Genomic DNA, 21,607 nt, shown 5'->3' on the forward strand with positions numbered 1-21,607 from the left:
ACATAAATCATGACTGTGATCTGATACCACCTGTTCACAGTGCCTCAGCATCCACTGATGTAGATGTAGATTAGAACAGTTAGCAGCTTAACCCTTTAGCATTTTCCCTTTTGGCCAACTACACGCATGTGGACAGATAAACCGTTCAGAATTGATGGACCTGATGCTCTTTTACACTCTGGCAGTGTACAAGGACCAAAAAGTTTAACACGAACATAAGAACGGCCAGACTGGGTCAGAACAAAGCTCCATCTAGCCCTGTATCCTGTCTGCCCACGGTGGCCAATGCCAGGTACCCCAGAGGGAATGAACACAAGAGGTTCAATCAGTCCATCCTCTATCACCCATTCCCAGCTTCTGACAAACTAGGGACACCATTCCTGCCAATAGCCATTGATGGACCTATCCTCCATGAATTTACCTGGCTTTTTTTAACCCTTTTATAGTCGTGGACTTCATAACATCCTCTGGCAAGGAGTTCCACAGGCTGACTGTGTTGTGTGAAATACAGGTTGGACTTCCCTGGTTCGGCACCCTTGACCCGTCCCAAACAAGGGAGTTTGCCCGACCAGGGGAAGTCAGATCTCCGGGCTCTCAGGTGGAGGCCCTCCCTGACCACTAGGCTCTGCTGCTCCTGGCCCTATTGGTCCCACTGGCTCCATTGCCGGTGACCTACCACTGCCATTCCCAGAAGCTCTGCTGCTGCTGGCCCTGTGAGCTCCTCTGATGCCAGCCCTGCAGGCTGCTGGTCCACCATCCTGGCTGCATTCTGAGGCTACCAGCTGAACTGCTGGAGCTCTACTGCTGGAGCTCTCTGGTCCAGCAACATCTGTGGTCCGGCTGTTGCCAGATCAGAGAGTCCTGGACCAGAGAGGTTCAGCCTTATTTGTTTTAAACCGGCTGCCTATTAATGTTATTTGTGACCCCTAGGATACATCTAGACTACAGGCTTTTGTCAACAGAGGCTTTGTCGACAGAGAGCAGAGAGCGTCTAGACTACATCCAGTTCTGTTGACAAAGCAAGCCGCTGTGTTGACATGAGAGTGTAGACGCAAAGGACAGTGTAGATGCAATAACGCCTTTTGTCGACAAAACCCTGTAGTCTAGACACACCCTTAGTTCTTGTGTTAAGAAAAGGAGTAAATAACACTTATTTACTTTTTCCACACCAGTCATGATTTTATAGACCTCTCCTCCCTTAGCTGTCTCTTCTCCAAGCTGAGAAGTCCCAGTCTCATTAATCACGTCTCATATGGCAGCCTCCAAACCTGTAATAGTTATTGTTGCCCCCTTTTTGTACCTTTTCCAAAATCCTGAGTCAGGCCTCAGAAATCAAGATGGTGGCTTAAAAATCATGAACCTTCAAATAATAATAGCTGTTGGGTTCGGTTTCATTGCTGTCTGATTTCTGAACCTTTCGGTCACTCACACAGAAACCCAAAAGCAAGTAGAAAAGCCAGGAACGTGTTTTAAGAAACCAAAAGCTGAGATTCGAATGTGCTCCCTCGGTCCCAGGAGCTGGGGCTTGAAGAAAAACTCCAAATAGTGAGACACGCAATAAAATGGTCACCGCCACGCATAAAAGGTGCTTTCCTGCGGTCTCTAATATGAATGGGAAGAGTTCCAAGAAAAAAAGATTTTTGAACGGCTGGTTGAAACACACAGCGAAATCCTTCTTCACAAGAGGGGTAAACGCTTTCAAAACTGCCTCATGAGATTAAATCCTAACCAAGGGGCCCTGGTTCCCAGTGCCTGACAGTTAGCAGCCCCGGAAGTCACTGAACACTAATTGCCAGAGAGAAGAGAGCTGGGGTGAAGGGTGGAGTGGGTGTTTCCCTGAACCCTCCCAAACCAATCCCTTCTAATCAGCCTTAGCGCAGGTCATGTTTGGTTTGCATATACAGACACACCTCCCGCTGGTCTCCTACACGCTCCGGCAGACACATCTGGATCCTGCCCTTGCACACTGGCCAGCTTGGCAGCGCGCCCTAGATGCAAAAGAGCAGCACATCCATGCACTCATCTCCGCGTGTGCATTCCCACCCCCGCAGGTGCATACTTGTGCACACCCAGGCAGCCTCACAAGTGTGCACAGGTACGTGCATTCCCAGAGGTACACGCACAAGTGTGCCGGGCTCAGGTGCACCAGAGACTCATTCCTCAGCCAGCTGCTGCTGCTCCTCACTGTGGCCAGACAGAGCCCTGCCCACTGAGCTATTTAATGAGGGGGGTGACATCAGAGTGACTCCCTCTCGGAAGGGAGGGGACCCACAATGCAATGCACGGGGAGACGTGTAAGCCGGTGCTGCTGCTGGGGACAGAGTCTCTCCATTGTCAGCAAGAAGAGAGCAGCTGTCAGGGGAGAGGCTGGCTCCATGGGGCGGCAGTGAGGGACCCTGCTGCAGGACGGGTGTGAGGGGTGTCCCCTCTGCAGTGGCTCAGGTGTAAAGGGGGGGGGGGCTGCCCCAAGCCCCTGAGGAGGGGGGCACGCAATGAGCTCCCAGGAGGATCCGTTCCAACAAGCTGCCCCTGTCCCAGCTGCCTCCTCGGCTGACGATGGCATGACCTGGTGGTACAAGTGGCTGTGCAGGATCGCCGGGGTCGTCGGGGGCGTGAGTAAGTAGCTCTAAAGTCCTGCTTGCCAGGTGCCCCTGGAATCACCCCCCACAGATGGACCGTTTCCTGGATCAGCGCTGCTGATCTGTGCCCACGTGCCGGGGACTGGCCATGAAAGCGCGCCTGGGTCACAGGCGCAATTATCTGCCCGTCTGCCTAATCCCAGCCAGACAAAGATCCAGAAGCACATTGTCTAGGTGCGGGAATGGGGAGCGATGTTAACCGCAGCCTGCAGTGTGCGCGTGTTGATTGTTTAACCTGCCTGGGCCTCATCATGGGACCCTGGCGGACTCACGCCGAATTGTGATGTTCCCCTTCAGGGGGAGCGGGCCTTGGCCCTGAGCCTGCAGTGTGGAGCAGGCAGGTGGATGGCACTTGGATTGTAATGGGGCTCTTGCCTGGGCAAAGCAATCAGTGTGCAGTTTGCAGGCTTGGTTCATTGTTATGGACCAGGGGATGCTTGTGTGTTTCCACTTCTTGTTTTCCTTCTGATCTCCTGGTGTGTGTGTGTGTGTGTGCGTGTGAGGGAGAGAGAGAGAGAGAGACCACTGTGTGTGTGTGATCTCCTGGTGTGTGTGCGTGTGGGAGAGGGAGAGGGAGAGAGAGACACCACTGAGTCTGTGTATGTGTGTGTGAGGGAAAGAGAGGGAGAGGGAGAGAGAGACACCACTGAGTCTGTGTGTGTGTGTGTGAGGGAGAGAGAGAGAGAGAGAGAGAGAGAGACCACTGAGTCTGTGTGTGTGTGTGTGTGAGGGAGAGAGAGAGAGACCACTGTGTGTGTGTGTGATCTCCTGGTGTGTGTGTGTGTGGGAGAGAGAGAGAGAGACACCACTGAGTCTGTGTGTGTGTGTGTGTGTGTGTGTGTGTGTGTGTGTGTGTGTGTGTGTGTGTGTGTGTGTGTGTGTGTGTGTGTGTGTGTGTGTGTGTGTGTGTGTGTGTGTGTGTGTGTGTGTGTGTGTGTGTGTGTGGAGAGAGAGACCACTGAGCCTTTTCTAAATTAAGGGATTTTATCTTTGAAGCAAACGGAAGGGGGAGGGCACAAAGCAGGAGATCTCTGCTGGCTTGTGGAATCTTGCCCCTGACATTAACAATCTCCTGGGGAAAGAGTCAAGGCACCAGAGACCGGTGTCTCATATTCGGCTGTCTGGTTTGACAAGATGACTAGATCTTAAAACCAGAAGGGCCGGTTAAGATTATCTACTTCCTGCATCAAGCCCATCACTTCTGGGGAAGCGAGAGCATCTCCTGGAAAACCTGAATGCTTGGTTTGTTCACTGGGTCAAAATATTTTATCCCCCCCACCCTTCTCTGTCTCCCCCTCCCTGCCTGGCTCTTGTTCTGGAGACAGAGGTACAGGGCAACAGCCTTTCTGCCGGAGGCCTTATGTTCTTCAGTAGCAGGTGGCAGGTTTGTCCTAGACCGTTTGGCTTGCCTGAGTAGAACATGCCCCTTAACCTGAGGATGTGCCGGGCTGAGGCGGGGGCTTTGGGACATGCCTTAGAGCTGAGGCACATGTTGGCAGCTGTGTTTTTTGGGGCGGTGAAAGGATGTAACAGAATCGCTCCTACTGGGTGAAATTCACCTCTGTACCTTGTCTACTCCCCTGGCATACAGTTCAGCAGAGTCCCTCCAAGGCTGGGAATCTCTCATGAGCTGTGAGCATTACTAGAGCTACCTGGAGGCTTCCACTCCGGCCTCGATAGTTTCAGTTGCAGCTTACAGTCCTTGATGAGCTGGGGTTTTTAGCAAGGGACGGCTGGCGCCGCAGCAATGCTCCGAGGCCGAGGGTTCAGCACTCAAGGGGACAGCTTGTCACAGAGCGTTGCCAACGTCAAGCCTTAAGAAATCATGAGTGTGCTTCAAAAGTCACGGAATTGGAAGGAAAAAGACAAAGACATTTGGGTTCTTTTTTGTTACCTTCTGGCATGCTGGGTCACGTTTCCCACTAGGGATGTCAATAGTTAACCTTAATGGGTGATGCTTACCGGTTAACCTTAACGGGTGATGCTTATCAGTTCCAGTCAACTGGTGGGGGCTAGCGCGGCTCCCCACCTGCTGCAGGCAAGGGTGCTCCAATTGTCTGGAGCATCCCTGTCCACAGTTGGGACGGGGATGTTCCCACTTGTCCGCACTGGGCAGAGGTGACTGCTTCAGCCCAGCCAGGCTGGAGCGCTCCCTCCCCACCTGCCTCCCCTTTAATCAGTTAAACACAATGTTTAACCCATTAACCAGTTAAATGGGATTGTGCATCCCCATTGCCCACTTTTCTGTGCAACTTGGAGGGCTGGAAAGGTGCTTGGTTTTAAAACATAAGCTGCGATGCTCACCTAGTCCCAGGGGCTGGGGCTGTCCAATAAACATCAGATTTGGCAAGAGCCATGACCAGCAACAGTATTGCTAATGAGCCAGGAAGGCCAGAAAATCAGAGCACCCCCCAAGTAGTTTCTTGTGAGTTTGCCAAGCAGAGAAAAAATATGCTCAGCGACTCCTGGGCAAATAGAGGCCAAAGTCAGGGGCAGGTGACAGAAGGGCTGATTCTCTGACTCCAGCGTACTAATAATGACGATGTCTTGTCAAAGAAGGGTTGCTGGGTGGCCCGTTTTTTAATGGAATACTCAGTTGAAAAGGGTGACCAGGGGAGGGAAGTGGAGAAGAATCTGCCTGCTGCCACTGCCTTGTGTGCCAGCTCTGCAGCTCCCATTGGCTAGGAATTGTGGCCAATGGGAGCTGCAGGGGTGACACCCATTGGCAGGGTCAGTGCTCAGAGATGCCTGGCTGTGCCTTTGCCTTGGGTCTGCAGGGACACGTCCCCACTTTCCAAGAGCTGCCTGAGGTAAGTGCCACCTGGAGCCTGCACCCAGAGCCGTCCTGTCCATAGGACGGTTTGGGGGCAGTTGCTTCAGGCTCCACATTTTGGGGAGCCTCGCAGTGGCCACCTCAACCATCCTATGGCAGGAAAGGACTCCCAAATTGACCTTAGCTGCAGAGTCCAGGGGGATTACCTGGGAGGGGGCCTGGGGCTGGAAGCAGGGGTTGGCCCCCCAGCACAAGCGGAGCGACCCAGCAGCCTGCTCCGCTCCTCTGCCATCTCCCAGCTGGGCTGCGCCACGACTCCCCTCCCCTCCCCTGAGTGAGGCAGGGCGTGGGGGGGGGGGAGCACCCCAGGGCACTCCGCTTCCCCCCACTGGGAGATGGTGGTGGATGGGCAGGGCAGGCTGCTGAGTCGTTCCATTTCCCACGGCTCCTGCCGGGATGAGTGTGGGGGGCTGAATCCTGAGGCTGCCCTGTGCCGGGCTGCTCCAGGTCTCCATCATTCGAGACGGCTAAGAGCAGGTTAGTCAAACCCCCGTCAGGGGCGGGCTGTGTAATACTGAGTCCTGCCAGGACTTTCGAGGTCCCTTCCAGTCCGATGAGTCGGTGAATTACAGAGGAGCGAATTCTGCTGCTCACAGTTCATTTTAGCTCCACGTTCTCTGCGTGCTTGTCACCGGGTAGGCACACTCTGTCCTCGGGTTGCAAGTGCCCAGGGGTGTGGCCGCCGCCTGGTCATCTGTCGGGTTGCCATCCGCCTCTCAGTCTATACAAACTCGTCTCTGTGTAGAGTAGTGCGGCCTAAAGGCTACAGTCAATACGGTTTGGCACTTTAACTCAGGGCAGCACGGCCTAGTGGCCAGAGTCTGTAGGGGATGGCCCTTTAATTCAGGGCAGAGTCAATAAGTTGGGGGGGCACCTCAATAGGGGGACCCAGGCCCACCCTACTCCACCAGGTCCCGATCCAGGGTCCTGTGAGCGGCAGTGTTCTACCACCTGCTCAGCGGGGAGTCCAACTGAAACAGGACACGCTCACCTGGGTGGGAGATACCACTCTGACACCCTTCCGGGGTTACTTCCTACCGGCGTTGGAGGACCCATGTCCCATGTGGTCCCTGGGTGTGCTGGTTCTCCTGCAGCTGGCTCTCCCCGAGGCTCCTCCGGCGCTGGTAGCCCACTGTGGTCTCCTGGGTTATTGCACTCACGGCTTCTTGCACCAGAAATAAGCAGATGAGGCTAAGCGTGGAATATCGCTGAGCCTCATTTGCATACCTAATGAGTCCCCATTTTTGCAGAAGAGGCTCTTGCGCCAGAAGGAGCTGTCTACACTGCCCCTGCTTGCGCAAGAAAAAAACCTCTTCCACAATGTCATTCTTCCTGAAAAGTAATCGGCATAACAATGCCATTCTTCCTGAAAAGTAAGAGGCCTGGGGCAAGTTGCTCTCCCGCTCTGTTTCCCCATCTTTAAAATGGGGATATGATCCTGACCTCAGGGGTAAAGCTCATTGAGATGGACGTGTAAGCAAGGGGCATTGAGACAGAGAAGTGAGGTCTCCTCTACAGCCTTAGCTTGAGTTTGGGGAAGTCACTTTGCCACTCTGTGCCTCAGTTTCCCCATCCGTGAAAGGTGCTAATTACACTGATGTACTTCCTAAGGGGGTTGCGGGCATTCATTAATTAGTGTTTTAAACACTCCCCCACCTTTCTCTCTGCTTTTGAAGATGAGACACACAAGACACATGCCCAGGCAAGACACTGATCTCTGTGGACTCTCACCACTGGAAATCCGTAACGATGAGTAGGTCACAGCTTCCAAAAGTAGAGAGACGCCATCACTAGCATTGCATAGGCTAAAAACATAAAAAATAGCAGCTCCTGTACTAACCGTTTCAGACCAGCGTCTCTGTAAGCTGGGTGCTTGGGCAGCCACTCAGGAGAGATTCAGATGCTGCCCATCTGATTAGCAGAGTGGCCACCGCTGGGTTTTTGAGTGTTCTTAGTTTTTATTGAACCCTCAGCTGACTCTTACACCTGGCTGGACAGCCCCTCCTCCAATGCTGGGGCTCTGGTTACCCTGGGCATAATGGTAGCTTCTTATTGTTAATTGAGGAGCCCAGCTGTATCGGATGCAGGGGACCTTTTGCAAGTTTAATGAGCTGCCAGGTAAATGCATGCATGCCGGGCTCTCAAACTGCAGGCTGGCTCCTTTTCTGGCATTACATACTCAAGGCCTTGTGGGTTATTTTGGGGCTTGCTTTGTCAAACATCTGCTTCCATATCTTTAGAAACAGGGCCAGGCTCTGCGCCTATGGCTGCCCAGAGTAGCTCAGGGTAAGTCTCTACGGCTCCAGAGGAGTCTTTCTGAATTCACAGCGTTGCCGACAGGAGCAGAATTTGGCCCATCTGTCAGTTCTTTCACCTGCTGACTGCAGCTATTTGTTTGTTTAACTCCTGGCGAAAGAGGCTGCTGGCGGAAGGCCCCGCTGGTGGCAGGTGGCTGTTGTTTACCTCCAAGCCGGTTACGGGTACCTTGAGATCCTTCAGCAAATAAAAACACAGGCTCCTTTAAACTGGCTTAGTTTAGAAGCAAACACCCGGGGGTTCAGTGAAACCCTGAATGTGCTTGGAAAAGATGAGCGCCCTGAGTCAAAGGCACCCCTGTGTTCTTGTCTTAGCCCATCGCCTGAATCCCAAACATTCCAGCCACTATCCCTGCCCCCCAGTGTGCACTGGGATATGTTGTTATTTGTATCTCAGTAGTGGCTGCAGGTGCCGATGGAAATTAGGGCCCTATTGTGCTAGGTGCAGTACATACATGTAAGGCGGGTAGGGTTGCCAGGTGTCTGGTATTGAACCGGACAGTCTGTCATTTTCGCCTCCTGTCCGGTACTTTCTGATTTTTTTTTCCTGGCCAGGAGGCGAAAATCCCGGGCTGTCTGGCTCAATACAGATGCAGCCTGGCAACTCTAGTGCTTACTGGGGAGCTGTCCGGCTTGGCACAGGGAGCAAGATGGTGGGAGGCCAAAAAGCCTGACCCCACGGTTTTTAAAGGGACTGTGGTGGTGGTGGGGTTTTTTGCTCAACAAACTTTTTCCTGGCGTGGGGATTTTTTTTTTTCGGTATTTTTTCTGAAACCATCTGGCAACCCTACTGGCGAGGTTGATATAGGCTGAGTAAGGACAGTGCGTAGATTTGCTCAAGGTCACGCAGCAAGTCAGCAACAGAGCTGGGATTCACACCCAGATCTACTGGCCTGGCCTGGCCCCAGTCCACTCGCTTCTGCCGCTTCTGTGGGCTTTGTGGCTTGTTTTTCACATGAATTAAAATCAGTCTCTTTGCTTTTAAGCCTGTGCCCTGGCCGGCCTTTGGAACTGCGTGACCGTCAACCCCCTGAACATCGCGGCCGGCGTGTGGATGATGTAAGTGCCTCGCTCCTCCCTCTCGGCGCTAGCGCTGCTGGGCTCGCGGTTCGACTCCGCGTTGGGCAGCGGCAGGCGATTGAGCTGCGCTCTGCGGGCACAGAACTCGGCTCTCGCGGTTTTGAAATGGCCGCTGCTGCAAGAGAGGGTGTGTGGTCTGGCTCGTGGCCATGAGGGCCTCTGCCCCCACTGATGTGTGAGGCCGTGGAGGGTGGAGGGGGGTGAGCCTAGTGTGCTGAACCTCCCAGATCTGCACCTGCCTCCCTTCCTCTCCCGACCTCCTCCAGAATGGGGATTGAAAAATGCGTTCATTTAAGTAAACATGTGACCATGGGTGGTGGGCGAAGGTAGGGCTGGGGGGAGGCAAGCGTAACCCCGCCCCTTCTGCACAAGCCCCGCCCCCCTACACCACGAGGAAGGAGGAGGGCAGGTGGCCCTAGAGCACCGGGAGGGCGGGCGCTGGGGGCAGCAACACTTCCCCCCAAGTACCCCTACAGCAGGCGTTCTGGTGGCGGAGTGTGGGCGGGGCCATGCCTGGCAGTTTGGGAAGGCAGAGCCTTCCCCCACCTCGCATACCCACCGCTCCTGCTTGCAACCATTGAACATTTCAGCAATTCCATGGAGGAGGGGGGCGGTGCATGCAGGGAGTGCGAGAACTGGCCCATGCGGGGAGTCAGCAGTAAAGTGTCACGTGCTAATGGGGAGGGGGCGCTCAGCAGGAGAATGAACGGGGAGTGTAAGGCCAAGGGCTGTGGATTGGGCATTTCCACCCTGTTTGCACCAGCCTACGCTCTACATGGAACTTACACCCTGGGCGGCAGGTAACGGAGGCAAGGGAATACATTGCCTTCCCACAACTGCCTATGCTACCCAGCCGCCTGGGAGGGCCTGGGGCCACGTGTGGCTCCCTGGTGGCTGGGGCAGGCTGGGGCCACGTGGCACGGCTCCTCAGTGGCCAGGAGCCCCTGTCTGGAAGGAGGAGTCCCATGTGGCCAGTTCAGTGGGCCTGTTGGCCACGGCAGCAGAGGAGGCGGCGGAATCTGGCCCCAATTAATAAAATCTGACTGTTAAGAATCGGCGCGGTCTGGATTATTGGTCGACGTGCGACTGGGATCCCGACCGCGAGACTCGAGCTCCCTCTCCGGCGCGTCCCGAGGGGTTAACGCTCTGCTCTGTGTTGAAGGTTAAACGCCTTTATCCTGTTCCTGTGTGAAGCGCCGTTCTGCTGCCAGTTTATCGAGTTTGCAAACGCGGTGTCTGCGCGGGCGGACAAGCTGCGGCCCTGGCAAAAAGCTGCCTTCTACTGTGGGTAAGGAGGGATGCCTGGCTCCGGCTGGGGGGTGGGGGAGGAGGGGCTGGCAGAGGGTTGAACGGACGGGTTAATGGACTTTGACATGGTGGGTTTGGTGTCCAGCTGCTGGGCGACGTTGGTGGCCTGTGACATATGGGCTGACCTGGTCTCTCTTGGCCTTGAACTCTCGGGGTACGATTACAGAGCCCCTGAAAGCCAGCCTCCCAGCCCTGGCAGAGAGATGCGCTAGCTTTGCTGAAACTCGCACACTCAACAGAGCAGTGTGGACCTGAGCTGGAGCCTAGGGGGCCAGGCAGGCTTGGACTTGGGTGGTTAGCCCGGGCCACTGTCCATGCTGCAGCATCCACGCTGGTATTCTTAGCGCACTAGCTTGAGCCTGTCGACCTGCCTTGGGGTGCTGCAGGGCTGCTGGCTGGGAGATGCTTAGGTAAGCGCCTCCCAGCCGAAACCTGCCTCTGGCACCCCAGCGCCTCCTGCTCCCCAATTCCCTCCCCCAGGCCACCTTCCAAACCCTCTGCACCCTCCCCTTCCCCAGGTCACAACTCCCTCCCAGCCCCTGCACCCTTCCTACACCCCTCCCCCACACCAGAATCCTCTCCTGCACCCCCACTCCCTCCCTGACCCTCAATCCCCTGACCCAGGTCACAACCCCCTCCTCCACCAAAACTCCCTCTCAGACCTCACACCATCTCCTGCACCCCAGTCCCTTACCCCGTGCGCCCCTCTGCACCCAACATCCATCCTAGACCCCACACCCCCTCCACAGAAAACTGCAGCCCTTGACCACTTACCAAAATCTTGGAGTGTCCCCCCCAACCAAAAATCATTGCTCACCCCTGCCCTAGCCTCTGCTTGTCAGAGGCTGGGAATGGAGGACAGAGGTTTCATCACTTGATTCCCTTTTCATTCCCTCTGGGGGCACCTAGTATTGGCTGCTGTCGGTAGACAGGATACTGGGCCAGATGGACCTTTGGTCAGACCCAGTCTGGCCGTTCTTATGTCTCCTGCATTGGGTAGGGGTCTACGGAAATTGTGGAGGAATCCCTCAATTTTTGTCGGTAGGTCATGGCCTCAATAGCAAATTCTGTGGCTATGCTTCTTCACAGGGGCCCAAACCCAAGAGGAGGTCTCAAGCCTGTTAGGGGGCTATGGTATGGCTACCTCACTTTCCGCTGCTGCTGGCAGGTGGCACTGCCTTCCGAGCTGGGCGCTAAGCAGCAGCTGCCCCGGCCTACTCTGCCTTCATAGCTGGCTGGGCAGAGAGAAGCAGCTGCTGGCTGCTTGCTCCTCTCTGAATAGCACTAGAAGGAACCTCAAGTCCAGGCCCCTGCCCTCATGGCAGGACCAAGTACCATCTAGATCATCCCTGATAGGTGTCTATCCAACCTGCTCTTAAATATCTCCAATGATGGAGATTCCACAAGCCCCCTAGCCAATTTATTCCAGTGTTTAACCACCCTGACAGTTAGGAAGTTTTTCCTAATGTCCAACCTAAACCTCCCTTGCTGCAGTTTAAGCTTCTTGTCCTGTCATCAGAGGCCAAGGAGAACACTTTTTCTCCCTCCTCCTTGTAACTCCCTTTTAGGTACTTGAAAACCACTGTCATTTTCCCTCTCAGACGTCTCTTTTTTAAACTTAACAAGCCCAATTCTTTCAGCCTTCCCTCATAGCTCATGTTTTCTAGGCCTTTCATCATTTTTGTTGCTTTTCTCTGGACCCTCTCCAATTTCTCCACATCTTTCTTGAAATGAGGTGCCCAGAACTGGACACAATACCCCAATTAAGGCCTAGTCAGCACAGAGTAGAGCGGAAGAATGACTTCTCATGTCTTGCTCACAACACTCCTGTTAATGCCTCCCAGAACCATGTTGTTGTTGTTGTTTCAAAAGCGAGGGTAGCCTGGTATTGCAATACCATGCCACCCCTCCATCTCCACTGCTGCTGGCTGGCCACTCTGCCTTCGGAGCTGGCCAATAAGGCAGCCGTCACTGCTCTTCGCTCTTCCTTCACAATTGGGCATCTAGAGACCAGATTTCGCAGTCCATGACATGATTTTCCTGGCTGCGTATTTGGTAGACCCTTAATTATGGGTCTGAGTTTGAACATTCGCATGAGCTGCAGGCTTAAAGCATGACCAAAAGACTATAATAAAAAGAATTGTCTGGGTTAAAGGTGTAGTGACCCTGGAAATACCAGCTCGATCTTGTGTACAGTTTGGGACCTAGAGGAAGCATGAGTCATTGGAAAGCAGGTGCAGGGTGTAGCCCTCAGCCTCCCTTTTCTGCCTTTAGCAAAAGGTGAATACTGGGCAGTGCTTGTTTGCTCTAGCGTTTGTCAGAGCTTTTTCTTTACCCCTTTGGAACCTCCCAGGCATGGCTCTGATGTAAGTATTGGGCAGTGCTGGTAGTTGAATTGCTGTTGGGGTGGAGGAGACATTGATGTGATGGGTGCTATTGATACCAAGTGGCCTAAAGAAATCCTTGTGCGGAAACAGAGTCCTGGGAACCCTTCATTACCCTCCCAGGGCAGGAATTTGCCCCGGGTGCCTTGTTTCATGGCTGACGTCGTCTCTCTCTCTCGCAGGATGGCCGTCTTTCCAGTCATACTCAGTCTGACGCTGACCACGTTCCTGGGAAACGCGATTGCTTTTGCAACAGGGGTGCTGTACGGCCTGTCAGCGCTGGGCAAAAAGTAAGGGAGGACGTGCTTTCTTCCACACGGAGTATGGGGTGACCCTGCCTCCCTGTGCCTCAGTGGGGCTGCTGGGCAGTCAGTGTGCGCTGAGGCTGGGCCCTGCATGGGTGGTGTATGATTGTACCTGCAGCCGTCACGGTTCATGCAAACAGTTTGTGTAGCAGGATTTGGGGGCAAATCTTAAAGCAAATGTCTTTCTGAGCACACTAGGGCTACGTCTACACTGGCATGATTTTCTGGAAATGCTTTTAACGGAAAAGTTTTCCATTAAAAGCATTTTCGGAACAGAGTATCTAGATTGGCAGGACGCTTTTCCGGAAAAGCACTTTTTGCCATTTTCGCAATCAGGGCTTTTTTGCGGAAAACACTACTGTTCTGTCTACACTGGCCCTTTTCTGGAACAGTTTTCTGGAAAAAAGGCTTTTGCCCGAACGGGAGCAGCATAGTTTTTCCGGAAAAGCACTGATGATTTTACATTAGATCATCAGTGCTTTTCCGGAAATTCAAGCGGCCAGTGTAGACAGCTGGCAAGTTTTTCCGGAAAAGCGGCTGATTTTCTGGAATAACTTGCCAGTGTAGACACAGCCTAGGGGTGCGTCTATACAGCACCCTCACCTCGAAATAAGCCACACGATTGGCACAAATTGTGTAGCTTATTTCGAGGTCATTTCAAAATAAAGCGCTATTCCGACCAGTCCCTTAACCCTTGTGGAATGAGGGTTGGTCGGGACACCGGACTAGCGCCTCCGTTCTGAAATAGCGCCGTAGTCTAGACGTAGCCTAGGAGACACAGGGTGCGTCTACAGAGCACCCTTACCTCGAAATAAGCTACGCAATTTGCGCTATGCAGAAAAATCAGTCGGGGGCTGCACACAAGTGAGAAATTTAGTGGGGCTCAGGCTAGTTGATTTTGTGTGCTCCAACTCTGCGGGAGGGGATGGGGGGGGCAGGAGTGCTAGCTCAGTCTCCCCAATGCTGGCAAGGGAGCCTTGCAGGCCGGATCCAGGGAAGCCGGGAGCTGCATCCGTCCCCTGGCCTTGAGGTTCCCCACCTCTGCCATATTTATCCTTCCTTTCATTCCCAATCCTCCTCCTGCCCGTCCTACCTTGCGGACTGTTGAGTGTTTCACCGCAGTTCTTATTTACTCTTTGTATTCCAGTAGCACCAGGAGGCCCTGCTCTGGATCAGCACGTGCACCGAACAGTCCTGACCTCGCACGGCTTGCGTTCTAATGCTGTCCCTTCTCTCTGCAGAGGGGATGCCATTTCCTATGCAAGAATCCAGCAGCAGCAGAAGCAAACGGACGAAGAGAAACTCACGGGGACTCTGGAAGGGGAGGCGCTGTAGAATTCCCCCTCGCCCCAGGTGCCTTCCTTTGGAGCCGCCTCCTCCTGGCACGGAAACTTTTCAAATGCAGTGGAAACCCGTTCTGATGTGATACTGATCAACTCTTCTATCAATTCCTTGGTGAACTTTCCAAACTACAAATCCAAGGGGCAGGGGGTGACACCTGGCTCTCCAAAATATATCCCCAAATGGAGGAATCGCAGGCTGCAAGTCTTGCACATTGCAACTAGAAGATACAGGTTTCAAGGGGAGGGAGCATGTTATGTGATTAGCTGCCCTGCCCAGCCTAGATGATACCCAGCACCAAAGATCTGAAAAACCAGGTGTCTGTGACTTACATCTCAGCTGACTCTTCGAGTGCTGCTTGACAAGCTGATAGGACCAACCCATTCCTACCCAGCAAGATCCTGGGATTTTGCTGGGGAACATGTGATGGGCCAGGATTTTACTAGACCGGCTACTCCAGGAACAGTGTTCCCTGTAAGCTGGGCACTTGTACGGCCGCTCAGAAAATATTCAGATGCTGCCCAGCTGATTAGCACAGCACTCACAGCTAGGTTTGATTTCTACCAGTGGTGCCCATTCGCACATGTGTCAGTGCACATAAAATTATTCTGCACATGGATGGAAAAAATCTGCACATGGAGGGAAAAGATTAGAGGGAACGTCGTCTGGGAATTGCCTGAGAAGAGATGGAAGAGGTACCCATCCCAGAAGCTCAGGAGCTCTGCATTATGGATACTTGGCTTCTGAAAGGTGAATTAGGAACACGGGGCAAGCTCCTACCCTCCCAGCTGAGATGTTTTCCTCCCTTTCCAGAGTGCACTGTTCAGCCAGTTCCCAGTGAGGTGACCGGATGGGTGCCTATTGGCCCTGATGGTTAGTCTGGCTTTTTGTGCATTCCAAGTCTTTAGTGCTGCTCTGTGATGCCGACTTTAAGGGTGTAGTTTGCTAATGTAGGGACTTATGATCTAATGCAGATGCCGGAATGGACTGAGTTAGGAACTAATTGATCCTTTGTGTTGCTTTAGTTTAGAGTTATAGATCGGGGCAGCTAAGTCAGGAATTACTGCCGTGTAGCAAAACCCCCGTGACAGCACAAAAGTAATTTAAGGCAATAACAAACCCTCTGGAGACCTGCTCTGAAGGCCACAGAAGTTAATGGAGAGACTCCCGTGCTCTTGACTGGATTTTGGATCAAGTCCTAATGCACGGAAAGCACGGCCTCCCCATGGCTCTGGTATAGCTGCAGGCAGCGGCTGCGTTGTTAAAGGGATTCGAGCCAGATCCGCTCCTCAGCTTCATAGGGATTTCCCCCTCTTTCCCTGTTACCACTCACCCTTTCGCTGGCAGAAAAGGGGAGTTAGAGTTTCTTCCCCTCGGCGGCAATGAGGGCAACGTTCCTGCAGCTGAGCAGGATTGTGCTTGTCCTGCCCCTTTAAACTGCGACATGCAGGAACTGGCATGAAGGAAGGTCCCTTACTCAGGTGCTCAGATTCTGATTTGGAGTCTTAAACCTCCTTCGGTGCTCTTGCTCTTACAGCCTCTCCACGCAGGATCCCGTCCTCTTTTTTTTCTTTCTTTCCTGTCCTGCCCCAACATTCGCATATAGGCCCATGCGAAAAAAGCAGGTGGCTTTCAGCCACCCATATTACTGCTGCACGGGCAGGTTGCAAGCTTTCCCCTGCAAGCCGTAGCATCCCTGCCATCCGGGGAGCATTCCACGCTGCCTCCTCCGGGAAAGTTTTTGGAGAAGCTCTAAGATCAGGGTGGCCTACCCGCGGCTCGCGAGCCGCATGCGGCTCTTCAAAGAAAAAATTGCGGCTCCCGCACTCGGGGCTCTGAAAGGGGCAGCGTGTTTCTGCCTGCATGGGACGCCGGTGCAGACTTCAAAATGGCTGCCCTTAAAAGGCTCAACCAAACGGTGGCCTCAACTTTTTTCCCTCAGCTCTTTGTGCTGTATCCACCGCTATTTTGGCTCTTCATCTGTAATGGGTTGACCACCGCTGCTCTAAGATGAACCAACTCAGCGGGGATTCTGCCCTGTCCCATCACACTCTTACACCCGCCCACCCCTGCCCTGTCATCACATGTCCCTGAGAAGGTAGCATGGCGGGCTGTGATGCTCTTGCACCAGAGTCAGGTGCATTCAAGGCACTCAGCAGCATGGCCATTAACCAGCCCATATTGTTCTCCCCCTGGCTAGCGTTTATATCCCAAATGGCTGCTGCTTTAAAGAGGCATTGCTCGTAAATGGACCCTCTGGCTACTCCAGTTAGACACTGCCTTCCGTGGGCAGCTGTTGCCTCCGATAGCATGCTCTATGATTGCTTGATTTCCCTTTAAACTGTAAGTAAAGGCCCCAACCTGTCCCAGAGCCTCTAGCCACAGTGCAGAGAAAAATAACATGCTGCTCTCATCTGGTACCTTGGAACGGGAAGCCCAAATTTGGCTCCCTGCTACACCAGAGTAATCCAGACTTATTCCATTGAGCTCAGCAACTGACTTTGGAGTGACACTGGATTAGCAGGGAGCCAAATGTGGCTCTTAGCTCGCAGAAGACAAAGGCAGCATCAGCGCGGTGGGTGTTAACTAGCTATAACTGGACACTGCGCTTGTGAGGTCTTCCCCATCCTACAGGGGTAATCAAATTAATTCAGTTATTCGTCACTTCCTGTTTTGCCCTGTTGCTGTGCGCTGTTAAACTGCTGCTGGGTTCTACCCCAGAGCTGGCTGCATTTTAGAGCATGGCTTGAAGATTCTTGGGGGTGCAATTTTGGGGGATCTTCCTGGCAGGGAAAAAAAATGCTCTTTAGTAATTATCATGCATCATACTCGCTTTTCACTTGGACACGCGGGCTCTGATCCTGCCCCTGTGTAGCAACTCCCATTGGGATCAGTAGTGGAGGCTCAAATCCACATTCACCAATTTTGTACTGGATGGGCTTCAGAACCCGCTACCTCTGTATAACAGGCTTTGTGAGCAATGCCCTGACTGCATTGCCTGTTTGAGTCTCCTCTGTAGGGGGCAGATCATTCCCCAAATCGAGTTTCCTGTAGTCTCAACAACTACACCTGCTCCCTGTAGTGTTCTCTGCCATTTCTCTCTTCTGATCATAGCTTGGCACTGAATTTAGTGCTTTGTTTTACACCGGGGCTTTTTGTTCCGCTTGGGGAGTGGAAGAATAATTTATTTTGGGGGGTATTTAAGTACGTCTGCTGGGACTGTCCTCACCAGACACAGACGAAACACTAGTTAACAGAGGACAGTGCTTCACCGTAGTTCAAGGGAATGTTTCACTTCAGGTTTCTCTCGCTCTCTTTCTCGGCAAAGGGAGGAGCCCGAGCTACTGTAAGAAAATGCTCTGAACTACTATTGCAGCTTGAGAGTCCGGGTCTGTGCGTCACACAGGGTTTATAGCCAGCTAACCTGTTGCTTTCCAGCAGTAGAGTTGGTTTTGACACTATCCTTTTCCCCAGTAGGGCTGAGCCTATGTTAATCAGGAACCAACTCCGACACAGTTGTGGCTAACACAGGTCACTGGCAAAATGCCCCCAGAGCTCAGCGGGAGCAGGGTTGGGCCGGGCGTTGAGGAAAAAATAGGCGGCTGGTTGTATTTTGCATTGGGCTGTGGGCTGTAGAGCAGCGGTTTTCAAACTTTTTTTTCTCCTGACCCAGTTGAAGAAAATTGTTGATCCCTGCGATCCAACGTAATTTGACTAGAGCAGGGGTGGGCAATAATTTTTTGCTGAGGGCCACTTCAGAAATTTTTTAAGTGGCCCCGGGCTGCACCAGAAGGGGCGGGGCCTCAAACAGAAGGGGTGGGGCCAAGACACTTCCAATTCCCCACCCCCAGACCATGATTGGTGGAGGAGCGCCTTTGCGCCCCCCCCCCCCAGGTTTCCCCTAGGTGCCCATGTCCCTGGCATGGGAGGAGGCTTCCCATGCTCCCCTGCCCCCTGGGCCAATCAGGGCCTGAGGGTGTGGGAACGCGTGAAGTCTCCTCCTGCCCTGCCAGGAGCACGTGGTGCTTCTAAACACCGCACACCGCTCACAGGGCCGGGGCAGAGCACAGGAAACTTTGCGCACTCCCCCGCCCCCAGGTCCTAATTGGCCTGGGGGCAGGGGAGTGGCAGGCCTGTTTGCCCACTCAGGGACTAGAGTGCAGGCTCCGGGGTGGGGATGAGGATGAGAGCTTTTCGGTGTAGGAGGGGGCTCCTGCATACAGGGGAAGGGGGGTGAGCTAGGGCCGGAGGAGCTTACCTTGAGCAGCTCCCCATCAGTGGTGCAGCAGGGGGGCTAAGGCAGCTTCCTGCCTCTCCTGGGCATCCCAGACCACGCGGCACCCCAGAAGCAGCCAGCAGCAGGTTCCTAGCCAATGAGAGAGTTGAGCTAGTGCTTGGGGCAGGGACCTTGTGCAGAGCTCTGTGCACCACCCCCCTCAGGAGCTGAGCCTATTGCTGGCTGCTTCTGGGGCGCAGCGCAGGCTGCGGGGCCAGGCCAGGCAGGGAGCTGCCTTAGCACCCCCACTGCTCACCTGATCCCCCTGCAACAAGGAGACCCAGCACCCGACATTCCACCCCTCGCTTGAAAACCACTGATGTAGAGAGAACTGATGGTGCTTCCTAAGGTTATTGGGGGCAAAGCCCCAGCTAGTGTAAATTGGTGTCGTTCCGTTAAAGTCAAAGGCGCTATGCTGATTGACACCAGCTGAGAATCTAGCCTGGGGTTTAGTGTACAGACAGGCAGACAGACTCACAGACAGGCATATGTCCCTGCAGCTCAATCTGCCATTTTGTTGGGAGCCCCCTCTCTCTCCGGGTGCAGCTACACTGCACCCTAAATTCGAAATAAGATATGCCATTTGCCCTATGCAGATTGTGTATCTTATTTCAAAACTATTTCGAAATAGCTTATTTTGAACTTTGGCGCGTCTACACTGCACCAAATTTCCAAATAACATGCTGTTTCGAACCATCCCTTATCCCTCGTGCAATGAGGTTTACCAGGATGGTGAAATAGCGTGCCCATTATTTTGAAAACGATTTCGAAATAATGGAAGGCTTGTGTAGATGCGGGGTAGCTATTTTGGGGTACCTTTGGTATCCCAAAATAGCCGTGCAGTGTAGACGTACCCTAGGGTTTTAGTACCTCCTCTCCATCGCTTTAATTCACCCCCTTTTGAAACATGAGATGTGACTTATCAAACCCAGAGGCTCCTGAGTTTATTAAACAGTTTGCTCCCAGTTTTGAGCCACTAGCTCCGTGTGGGAGCCGTGTTACTGTACAGTAGACCTTCCCGCACAGAGAGCATTGACTCTCTGTGCTATTTGTATTACCAGGGTGCACGGCCTGCTGGGTAATTTACACCACTAATGTCAACAGGACCTTCATGGCATGGATAATGTACAATGTCTCTGTGTTTCAAGGATACCTCAGAATGAGACTGGGGGGGCGGAGGGGAGGCCTGTCGAGTGACAGCGGGCCTGTCCTGTGAGCTGTAGGGGCAGTGCTCCTATGCAATAGTTCTACTAGATTTAAAAACAACAACCACCCGAATGTGTGATTTCCCTGTGAGCGAAAGGGACGTTTGCTGCATTGAATCCAATGGGGTTTGGCGAAGTCAGACTAGCTTTCAGCAGAAGGCTATCGCAGGGCAAAGCTCAGAGCTGCTGGCGTGTCTGAGAGGCGATCGCGTTGTTCTGAGAGGGGTTATGCACGAGCCTGAATAAAAGAAGATGAAATGCAGAGCAGACATGATGGAACAGCAAGCGTGTCCGACCTCCACCCCCACAAGTAAGCCAGTGAAGCAGCCAAGAGCTTTAATCACCCTGTGCCTAGATTTTTATCAGTCCGGGGCTCTCCCCGTGACAGCAGCCTCTGAGCGCCTTTTGCCCTTTAAAGCGTTTACTAAGATGGGTCAGTTTGCAGGGTCGGATCTTGGTTCCATTGGTGTCACTGGCCAAACTCCCCCTGCTTCAGGAGACCGTTGATTTCGGTTCCTCGTGTTCTGAGCCCCAGTGGCTGGGGGCAGGCCCCAATTCAGCAACGCCCTTCAGCGTGGGCTGCGGCTCCACTGACTTCAAGGAGCCTTGAGAACGTGCTCAGAGCTAAGCGCGTGAATCGGGGCCGCAATGAGATTTCTGGAAGGATGGAGCTGAGACCTTTGGCCAGATGGTGCAAGTGTCTGCTACAGTTGGATGACTCAAGACACGTTGATTTCCAGAAGTGCTGATACACCCACTAATCCCACTGACTTTGGGGCCGGCGTGTTTCATTTGGGGCGACCAAACTGAGCGGACACTTTTGGGAACGTGGGCCTTAAAGCCAAGAGCTTGTCCATGCTGCAGAGGACCCCGTGGTAAATGTTATCATGATCCTAGACGTCAGCAGGCTGGCAGCCCTCCGGGCAGCTGAATTCGGTGTTAGCCATGCCACATCAAGGGCTTTTAGGAGTAGCACCAGTTGTAGGTGTAGTTAGCCTGACTCGGCTCCCAGTATGGATAAGCAATTACTTTTGGGGGTGTAGATTACGATTAGGAGTACAGTAGTATGTAGACTTGTTCCCCGTGCTGGGTGGTTATTAATAGTACTTGCTGAGAGGTGTCAGCAGGTCTGGCGGCGTACGAGCATAGATGAAGTTACAGAAAGTTTGCAGTTTCGGTCCAGCCTTGATGCTAACCCTTCAGATGCTGAAGATGTGTAGGTCAAAGAGCCACGTTTCAAGGGGTCTTTACAGCCCTCTGTTCATTGTGTGCTGGTTCCCGCTGGAAAGGCCTCACTGGAGAGAACTGACCGGAGGGAAGGAGGCTGTTTAATGCACAAATTACAGAGAGATGGGAATGAATCAGCTGCAAAGAGCGTGGCATTGTGGACCAGTGACACAGGTACTGGGTGCCAATGGGCACTTCAAAGTTAGTGTCCCAGCAGGCACAGGGCCATCTGGCCAGTTCTTTTCCCCATTTGCACAGCAAAGTTACAAATCTCATATCTATTTTATTCATAAAAAGGACAGCCCTGCCTCTGCAAGCTCCGCTTTTATCCGGGACAATTTTACACTGGGCATTTAAAGGGAAAACTTGAAACTTCATTTATACTCTGTACCCAGGCCCTGCTGCTCTACAAGACGGCGAGTGCTGGTTTTGTAAGGCTAATTAATTGCTTCTTTGCGTATGCAGTGAATAAAAGACCATTCTACCTCTGGAAAGAGCCATTGTGATTTCTGAGATTTTCAGCTTAATAGCAAAATACTGACTGTTTGGGTTGAAAGCAGGGGTGGGCAATAATTTTTGACTGGGGGCCACTTCAGAAATTTTTAAAGTGGCCCCGGGCTGCCCCAGAATGGGGGGGGGCCTCAGGCAGAAGGGGCGGGGCCAGGACACTTCCATGCTTCCCCACCCACCGTCC

At 53.2% G+C, this 21,607-nt stretch overlaps 1 protein-coding gene across 1 annotated transcript; it reads left to right on the forward strand.

Annotated features, from left to right (window-relative positions):
- The first annotated feature begins 78 nt into the window (after positions 1-78).
- CACFD1 (calcium channel flower domain containing 1) lies at positions 79-21,407 on the forward strand. Its single transcript, XM_075905970.1, has 5 exons — positions 79-2,616; positions 8,774-8,846; positions 10,030-10,155; positions 12,742-12,849; positions 14,106-21,407. Exons 1-5 carry the CDS (start codon positions 2,493-2,495, stop codon positions 14,197-14,199), a joined length of 525 nt encoding a protein of 174 aa, XP_075762085.1. The 5' UTR covers positions 79-2,492; the 3' UTR covers positions 14,200-21,407.
- The last annotated feature ends 200 nt before the right edge of the window (positions 21,408-21,607 follow it).

This window comes from Pelodiscus sinensis, chromosome 22 (genome assembly GCF_049634645.1).
Source record: "Pelodiscus sinensis isolate JC-2024 chromosome 22, ASM4963464v1, whole genome shotgun sequence".
Classification (NCBI taxonomy): domain Eukaryota; kingdom Metazoa; phylum Chordata; order Testudines; family Trionychidae; genus Pelodiscus; species Pelodiscus sinensis.